The 9751-nt window shown below is 35.2% G+C and overlaps 2 protein-coding genes across 2 annotated transcripts; one reads left to right on the forward strand and one right to left on the reverse strand.

The window, feature by feature from the left end:
* Positions 1–1128: 1128 nt before the first annotated feature.
* On the reverse strand, positions 1129–1677 carry LOC126891571 (uncharacterized). The gene has a single exon (XM_050660748.1). It carries the CDS (start codon positions 1675–1677, stop codon positions 1129–1131), a length of 549 nt encoding a protein of 182 aa, XP_050516705.1.
* Positions 1678–5532: 3855 nt separating this feature from the next.
* Positions 5533–7440, forward strand: LOC114348025 (acaloleptin A). Its single transcript, XM_028298663.2, has 2 exons — positions 5533–5799; positions 6424–7440. Exon 2 carries the CDS (start codon positions 6431–6433, stop codon positions 7328–7330), a length of 900 nt encoding a protein of 299 aa, XP_028154464.1. The 5' UTR covers positions 5533–5799; positions 6424–6430; the 3' UTR covers positions 7331–7440.
* Positions 7441–9751: the final 2311 nt, after the last annotated feature.

The following is a 9751-nucleotide window of genomic DNA, read 5'->3' on the forward strand; positions in this document are numbered from 1 at the left end:
TTTTACTAAATTTAATAACTACGTTTGTAAAGCCTTGGTTTACTCGAACGCGGCACCGACAAACTGCGACCGTAACACTGCGATGAATGACGTCATAAAAAACTGTACCAAGCAAAATAATAACGGTGGTTTCCAAGGATGCGTTCGAAGCCACCGCTTGCTTAGTTTGTCGGTGTGACGGTCGCAGTTTGTCGGTGCCGCTTTCCAGGAAACCAAGGCTTCAGAGCGAAACTCCTTTGAGTCTCCGCATTCGTGTACTAAAATATATGACCAATAATATTGTACGGTAGCGACGCGACGCCTGATCACTTAAAGAGAGATCGCTAAACCGTAAAGTCTTTGAAATATGACGTCTCAGATTTATTTATTAAGCTCAACAGGCCTTGTAGGTCTAGGGCAGTGGTTCCCAACTTTTTTCCCATGATCGCCCCCTTAGACAGGTTTCACCAGTTGTGAATACTATAATCGCCCCCCCCCCCCCCAATTAAATAAACAAAAATAATTAATCAGTACAATATTTATTTATTTTTACATTTCGTAAAATGATAAATTCTTCTTCTTGTAGTGCCTATCCGTTTCGGATGTTAGCGACCATCATGGCAATCTGCACTTTGCACACTGCTGCTCTGAAAAGATTTGTAGTGGTTGTGTTGAACCACGTTCGTAGATTTCTCAGCTAGGAAATCCTTCGCCTTCCTGGTCCTCGCTTTCCCTCTACTTTTCCCTGCAAGACCAGTTGCAGCAGTCCATATCTCTCACTTTTCCTCATGATGTGACCGAGGTATTCGATTTTGGCTGTTTTTATTTTGATTAACAGCTCTTTTTCTTTTTTCATTCTCAGCAAAACACCCTCATTAGTAATGCGGTCGGTATAAGATATCTTCAGGATTCGACGATAAAGCCACATCTCAAAAGCCTCAATTTTCTTGCAGGTGGTGTCTGTGAGAGTCCACGACTCAACTCCGTACAACAGTATAGGAAATATATAACATCGTAGTAATCTGACTTTTATGGGTATCGACAAATCATGACATTTGAACAACTTTGCCATTTTTTGAAATGCAGATCTTGCTTTCTCTATCCTACATTTGATTTCTATAGAAAATGATAAATGGTTAGTAATAATTGTTAATTTCGCATTTGGGCCTGGTGTCCCTCACATAATTTTTGGCTGGCTCGCATAATTTTGTCTGGCTCAATGTAGGTTAATAGCAACCTCAAATCCCCTCTTTCTATTATGTCGAGCCTATTTCTTTGTTTGTTTTTCAATATACATACAGAACTAAAACATTTCTCCCCTAAATATGTTGCGGGGAATGCTAATAACAGTAATTTGATTTCATTCCACAAGATTGGATACACTTCTTTTATCCGCGGCCAAAATCTTTCATACGCACACTCCCGAAACAGACTTTCAGAAGGACATGGCTTTGTAACTTCCACGCTGAGAGGATCGATAAACCAAGTTGGCATTTTCAGACTAGTCAAATCTTGGAATCGGGACTGCAGATCTTCTTTCAATGCTTGAAGGACAAGGCAATATGTTTGAAGATCATCAGAATCGCCACAAGAAGATTTCAAGTTGGGGAATTTGGTGAGATCTCCTCTCTGTATATTTTCTTCAAAAATAGATAGTTTGTCAATGAATGCTCCGACTACTCCCTTCGATTTGGCCATATTTATGTTCTTCCCTTTTAGTTGCAGGTTCGTTTCATTTAATTTTTCAAAAATATCTGATAAGTAAGTCATGTTATTTCGCTTCTCTTGTGGGGCTATACTCAGTGTGAGGTCAGTAGTAATAAAAAATCAACAACAGTATCCATGAGACTGAAGAGCTGCCGTAAGCAATTACCTTTAGAAAGCCGACGGACCTCCGTATGTAGTAGTAATGTATTAAATATCTCATCATTTTCTTCACAGAGTGTACGAAATATTCGATAATTCTTTGGTTTTGCTTTAATTTTTATTTACTGCATCTATGTCAAGACGACCACAACTTCTGCCGTTCGCTTTTTGTTCGAGTCAGATCAGCAGGGTCGGTACCTACTCTCATCATTTTTATCCCACTTGAATCTCTTTCTCTTCTGTGCGGATGTTCGCACAATACGAAAGCTCGATCAAAGGAAAATGCAGAATTTATTATAATGTATTACTTACCTATAGAATTAAATTGTATCATGATTAATAGCTCTCTGTTTTTAGACGAGATGTTTGTTATTATTACCTGCATACATATACATATTTACTTTTTATTATCCTATGGATATCCGATCGAAAGTATCGCCCCCTTTTCTCTATTGCCCCCAATATCGCCCCCGTTACTCTATCGCCCCCTGAAAATCTCAAATCGCCCACAGGGGGGCGATCACCCCGGTTGGGAATCACTGGTCTAGGGCATATATGTGTTTCTGATTGAATTTTATTTTAGTCTTATAAATTTAATTTAATTACACTTCAGTCTTTTTATACACTCCTTCATCACCACCCTCCATCTCCTTCTGTCCAATGCTAGTTCTTTTCATTTCTCAATGTTACTTTTCTTCAGGTCTTCGTACACACTGTCCTTCCATCTTTTTCTTGGCCTGCCTTTCCTTCTCTTTTGTATTGGTCTTCGTGAGAGTACCATTTAGTCTTTAGAGTGCCATTTTAGAGAGTGGCAGTCTTTTACTTCCCATTCTCTCAATGTGCCCCAAGTGTCGTATTATCTGTGCTTTGATCGTCGTCGTGAGATCGTCGTCGTCTTCATATAGTTCTTCCAATTCTTTATTGGTTCTTCTTCACCATTGACCTTCTATTTTCACACCTCCATATATTGCTCTTTGCATTTTTCTCTCCCATCTTTCTAAAAGGCCTGTATCTGGATTTTTCAGCACCCATGTAGCCAAGAGCTGGAAGCGGATTTTGCTCGTGATAAGTAATGTGGACAAACTATACGGGGATATGTTGAATTAGTCATGTACATGACTTTCCCACACGGGCGGAAACAAGAGCGGGGGACGAGGGTAGTTATAAGGGGTCAAGGTCGCGGTTTTTATTATTTTTTTGTAACGCTCATGGTCGAGATAGTGCACCAAAATTTGGGAATAAATAAGTCATAGTCATGACGTAACTAATTAAAATCTTTAGGAGCGTAACGCTGCATGGGGGAGAAAGGGGTGGGGGCAGGGGTAAATATAAAAACTATAAGGGGCTTTTTGTGACGTTCTTGATTAAGATAGTGCACCAAAATTTGGGAATAAATAGACCATGACATAACTAAGTAAAATCTCCATGGGCGGAAACCAAAGCGGGGGACGAGGGTAGTTATAAGGGGTCAAAGTCGAGGTTTTTATTATTTCTTCTTGTGACGCTCATGATCGAGATAGTTCACCAAAATTTGGGAATAGGTAGGTCATAACGAAACTAAGTAAAATCTCCAAGGGCAGAAAGCTGCGTGGGGGACAAAGGGATGGGGGCAGGGGTAGATATAAAAATTATAAGGGGTTTTTTGTGACGTTCGTAATCGAGATAGTGCACTAAAATTTGGGAATAAGTAGACCATGACATAATTACGTAAAATCTCCAGGGGTGTAAAACAGAGCGGGGGACGAGGGTAATTATAAGGGGTCATACTCGCGGTTTTTATTATTTTTTTTTGTGGCACTTACGATCAAGATAGTGCACCAAAATTTTTAGAATCAAGATAGTGTGTTGTTGGCTGCTTTTACTTGGGGGGTGAAAGTCACCCCTTCTCGGGGGTGAAAAATACGTCCAAGATTTGTCCGGAAATGGATACATTGACTAATTCTAAGTAACTTTTGTTTTATAGTTTTTTAGCTTAGTTAATATATTCGAGTTATTTGCGTGTGAAAATGAGTATTTTTCAACAAAAAACCAGTTTGCAGGAAGTTTTTCGCAAATAGCTCAAAAATTAAGTATTTCAGATAAAAAATATTCTTTGCATATAAATGTAGCTCAGAAAATAACGAGAAAAAATGTTGTAATAAAGAAGCCTATAAATCCAGTAAAAGAAAAGTTGTAGCTCATAAAAAATACGTTATTATTCGTCAAATTCCAAAGCGATTATATCAGCGTGAAATAACCAAAAATCAAACAATTCTAGGAAAGAACTTATTAAAATATTTGAAAATGTTAAAAAAAAAGCTTTATTTTTATTTTTTATTAAAGTTTCTAGCATCAAAACTAATCGAGTTACGCTCAAAATAAAGTTGGCACAAATGTGTATTATTTATGCTTACGATCTGTAAACTGTAAGTTTGACTGGTTCAAAGTGCTTATTAAAAAAATTGGTTTTATACTTTTAAAAAAATTTCGAAAAATTTTAGAAAACTGCTCTTTTTTCAAAATATTAAAAGTATTAGCAATACGAAAAATTTCAAAAATTAAAAAAATGTAGGTTTTGCTTTTATACATATGCTAGTTTCATTTTATTTTCTGATAGACAAAAATTGGTTAAGATATGGCTGTCCAAAGTTTGCATATACTCGTGATCAGTGACTCGTTCAAGCTCTTTCAACTATAACCCTTTCAAAAATAAGGACTTTAAACCGGTGAAACTTACAGATTATATAAAAAATACATAAATATAGTAATTTTTTGTAAAGCGGTAACGATTAATTTCATTTGGGGTGCTAAATAGTGGGAGATTTTCATAATTTTATTTTTTACCAAAAAAAGGAGCCAAGTTTATTTAAGCGTAACTTGGTTACTTTTGATGCTATAAGCTTTTACAAATAATACACATAAAGCTTTTTTAAAACACTTAAACAAAGTTGAAATGATTTTTTCCCGAAAAATGCTTAATTTTTTGGTTTTTCTCACGTTGAAATATTCGATTTGGAATTTGACGAATAAGAACGTATGTTTCATGAGGTACAACTTTGCTTGTTCTTGGTCTCTATATTTCACTACTACACAATTTTTTTCGTTTTCTTCTATGCTACATTTTTGCTAAGAATATTTTTTTCGATAAAATACTTACCTTTTGAGTTATTTGAGAAAAACCGCCTGAAAACTTGTTTTTTTTTGTCGAAAAATATACATTTTGTCAATTTGTCCATTTCCGGACTTATTTTAAACAGTCGTTTTTTCACCCCCGAGAAGGGGTGATTGTCACCCCCCAAGTAAAATAACCAACGGCACAAGTTCAACTTTGAAGTGGAGGGTAAGTAGAACCTAAATCCAAATTTTCATGAAATTCGGAGTTGACCTTGAAAGTGACACGGTATCGCCGTTCATTTACGGGGCTATTATTATAAAATGTAATTTTCATTTCAATAGATTGTGGCTTAATCCCATATAAACATGATAATTTATTGTTCTTGCTTTTAATTATCTTATGTGTGTTGTTATTAGATCTACGATTTGTTTTGTCATTCAATCTGATTATTAAGCCACACAAATAAATTGACTATTATTAATTTAATATAAAATACTAAATAGAAAATAGCCTATTTTTATGCACTTTTCCTGGTCTATAAGTAAACAATCTTCTCGCGGATAAAATTGTTTCCAAGAAACCGTTTTAAATAAAAGTTATCTTTTCTGAAGTCGGTGATTTCCCCTTTTTTATCGCAAGGCGCTCATCATATTTGTCTGGAATCCCTGGAATAATCTCCAGCACTAACACTGTGTTTGGGCAAAGTAAAGTACCGAAGTTTATGGCACTGGCTCAAAAAGTTTGTGGTATATAACGCAAATGAAACCATGTAATAATCATCAGTTCAAGATCAGCTTCTAATATTGAACGAGAGTGGGTGAAGTGAAAGCAACAGCAAACAGCATATAACTATAATACAGGTAAATATACATGCGCATAATATACTTGAGTGTACGTGCAGGATGAATACAATTATTATTGTAATTTTATTTATAATAATATAACCATTGTTTTTTAAGTTTATTTTTAAATAAAAACATTTCATTGTGCTTTTCTTGTTCCGTTAATTCTGTCCATCATCTGTTTAATTATTTATATCTCCAACTCCAATTTACATTTTTGATTGGTAGATTTGCTGCTATAACTATGAATTTTGTTTTTTGGTGAAAGTATCAAGTTAAATTTTCTGTAAATCATCTTTACTTCGAGAGATTAGTTTTGCGTCGTCTGCGTAAAAGTTGTTTTTCTTCCATTTGATATCCTTTTTACGTTCTCATTTCTTTTATTATTTCATCCATGATCAGGTTGAATAATAGAGAGCTCAAAGAATCCCCTTGTTTTATCCCATTGCCAGATTCTATTGAGTAGGTTAATTTTTTTTCTACTTTTACTTTTGTTGTGTTGTTCCGGTATACATTTTCGATAGGTTTAATTATTCCTAGAGGTCTCTACATTTCTAGAGGTACAAGTTCGTAAAATATTTTTTACTGTTTTTTAAATTTATTTTTTGGTACATCTCTATTTGACAATGTTTTTCCTTTCAGATCAAAAATGAAGTTCTGTGCATACCTTCCACTGCTCATGGTACTGGCGGTGGTAGTCTCGACTTCAGCCAAGCACCACAAGAAGAGAAAGAACTGGCAGGTTCAACCAGGCGTTGGTCGTGACGGAGCTGGAAACGTCAATGCAGGAGTAGAAGTGAAAAATTCTGGGAAGAACCATGATTTCGAAGCTGGCTGGAGCAAAGTAGTACGAGGACCCAATAGAGCCAAGCCTACATGGCACGTAGGCGGTACTTGGAGGTTCAAAAGATCGCCGGATCCACAATGGGAAGTCAATCCTGGTGCAAACCGAGATGAAAATGGTAACGTCAACGCCGGTGTTGAGCTTAAAAGGAAAGGAGAAAAACACGACTTTGATGCAGGATGGAATAAAGTAGTCAGTGGGCCTAATAGAGCTAAACCAACATGGCATGTCGGTGGTACCTTTAGATTCAAGAGATCGCCAGTACCTGACTGGCAAGTCAACCCTGGGGCTAACCGTGATGAAGACGGTAACGTCAATGCTGGTGTTCAAATTAAAAATAAAGGCAAAGATCATGATTTTGAAGCTGGATGGAACAAAGTTGTACGGGGTCCAAATCGAGCCAAACCAACATGGCATGTAGGTGGTACTTGGAGGTTTAAACGATCACCCGAACCCCAATGGGAGGTTAATCCTGGTGCTAATCGTGATGATAATGGTAACGTAAATGCAGGTGTTGAGGTTAAAAGAAAAGGAGCAAAACACGACTTTGAAGCTGGATGGAACAAGGTAGTAAGAGGACCCGATAGAGCTAAACCAACATGGCATGTAGGTGGTACCTTTAGATTTAAAAGGTCCGTGGATATTGCGGATGATGTACCCCTCGTAGTTTTTCCTGAAGAAGAACAACAAATAGCGTCCTCTTAACTACAAATGTGCCATTAATACTTAATAGTGAAAATATGTGTTCAATAGTTAGGATTATTTATTTTTTTATATGTTTATTTATAACAAATTAAATAAATTTAAAAACGAAACTAAGTATATTTTACTTACTCATTGTTTGTATTGGTACTCATCTGAGGGGCCGCAGACGTTCGGATACAATTAGCATCTCTTTGTAAAGACAATGAAGTCGACTTTACTAAGTAACAAGACATTTACTCAACACACACTACACATTATTCTATAAAATAATTGCAAAATCTCTGTACCATGCCAAGTTAGCTGTCCAGGCATTTAAGCTAAATAAAAAAAATTTGAATATTTTATTTCCATATATTTTATATACCTACAGGGTGTTTCAGAAAAAGGTAATATCGTCTCTAGGATAGGTAAAACACTGAAAAATAATTGAGGTTTGCTCAGTAAAAAATTTTTATAACGCCATCCGTTTTCAAGATACAGGGCGTTGAAGAACAAAAAATTTTAAATATATTTTACGATTTTGCCGAAATTGCTGGCAATATTGTACGTCATGAAATTTGGTGGGTTTTAAGAAGTGTCTTCCTAATTATTTTTTATCATACAACTAAGAATTGTATTATTCATTATTGACGCGCATACAGGTAATGGTCACAAATATTTAAAGAAAGAAAATAGTATTCCACTAAGATATTTCAAATTAAAAACCATTTTTGAATTTTTCATTCAATTTGTGACAAAAAATATACCTGGCTTTTTTTCATACGACGCGCCGTTTTCATGAAAAAAATAAAACATCTTAACCCTTACATAGTATTCGAAATAAGTTTCTACAGGTTGTTTCAAAAAAAGGTAACGCCGTCTCTAGAGTAGGTAAAAATTGAAAAATAATTTGGATGTGCTTGGTAAAAAATTTTGTAACGCCATCCGTTTTCAAGCTACAGGGCATTGAAGAAACCAATAATTTTACAAAAGTTTTATAAATTATGAATGTATAGAAACTTATTTCGAATATCTACTATGTAAGGGTTAATATTATTTTATTTTTTGCATGAAAACGGAGCGTCATAGGAAAAATAGGGAAGATATAGGAAATGGATTTTGGGAAGAGCTATGACCTTGAAAATGTTACAAAGAATATAACTAAATATCTCTTTTCTTACTCCGACTCTTTAAAGTCTTTTACAATATTTTAGAATCGAAAATATTTGGTTATATTATGGTATTAAGGTATTGGATTTTGATAAAAGCTAGAGCTATGAATTATGCCGATTTAGTACGCATGTTTATGGGAAATTTCCAAGGTTATAGCTCTTTTCAAAATCGGCAAAATCCATTACCTATAAATGTTTTGTTCCAAATTGAACGAGAAATTAAAAAATGATTTTTTGAAGTATCTCAGTGGCGTACAATTTTTTTTTTTAATTCAGATCATCAGCATAAATCAGACAATAACTGAGAAAACACTGAGAGATAGAATACCGAACGACAGAATAAGAGATCTCTGTAATATACAAGATATAGTACGGTGGGGAAGACAGAGATGACGAGAGTGGAATCAGCATGTGACTAGAATGGACAGCGAGAGAATAGCCCGTATACGCTTAGAGCTCGTACGTAGAGGGGATATTTACAAATTCGCGAGCGCCAGTAGTGGCAAGTCTGTAAACGTTTACCGGAAATTTGACATAAATGTCAAAGTGATTAATTTAAAATTAAAAGTAAAAACATTAATTATAAAAAATATTAGTTGGTCAAAGCTGTGGTATATATTTTTACCTTAAATATACTTACGTTTTAAATACTGAATTTCAGTTTTTTTAATATTCCGTAATATGTAATTATAAATTACTCTTAGCGCCATCTACACGATAATTGTGAAAGTATCCGAAGTAAGAAATTCATATTTTATCAATAGAACGTCAAAATGATTAGCAAAATCTTAAAAAAATCGATTACAATTTAATTAATTTTTTGCGTTGTAAATATTAAGCGATAACAATTAAATAATAAATTTAAAAATTACCGGTGAAAGTTGAATTAGTAATCCGCCAGGAGCGCCACCAGCGAAGCTCAGGGCGTATAGCCAGGGATTCGAAGCCAACAGGCAAGAGACCAATAGGAAGTCCCTTTAAAAGGTGGCGAGATAGCTGGCAGTCAACATCACAGTTACAAATACAAGCTCAAAATCGGTTAAGAACAGGCCAAGTGACCTAATATAAGAAGAAGAAGAAGAAGAAGAAGAAGAAGAAAAAGAAGAAGAAGACCATCAGCATATGCACGCCAATGATAAATATAAAATTCTTAGTTGTATGCCAAAAATGCACAAAAGCTACTTCTAAAACTTACCAAATTTCATTACAATGTTGCCAGTAGTTTCGGCAAAATCGTAAAAAATGTGTAAACTTGTTTGTTCTTCAGCGC

The sequence above is a fragment of the Diabrotica virgifera genome, chromosome 1 (assembly GCF_917563875.1).
Source record: "Diabrotica virgifera virgifera chromosome 1, PGI_DIABVI_V3a".
Lineage (NCBI taxonomy): Eukaryota > Metazoa > Arthropoda > Insecta > Coleoptera > Chrysomelidae > Diabrotica > Diabrotica virgifera.

Bases quoted from the DNA above. Each gene is read 5' to 3' on its own strand.
- LOC114348025 (XM_028298663.2), top strand. From the start codon at position 6,431: ATGAAGTTCTGTGCATACCTTCCACTGCTCATGGTACTGGCGGTGGTA.
- LOC126891571 (XM_050660748.1), bottom strand. From the start codon at position 1,677: ATGGCCAAATCGAAGGGAGTAGTCGGAGCATTCATTGACAAACTATCT.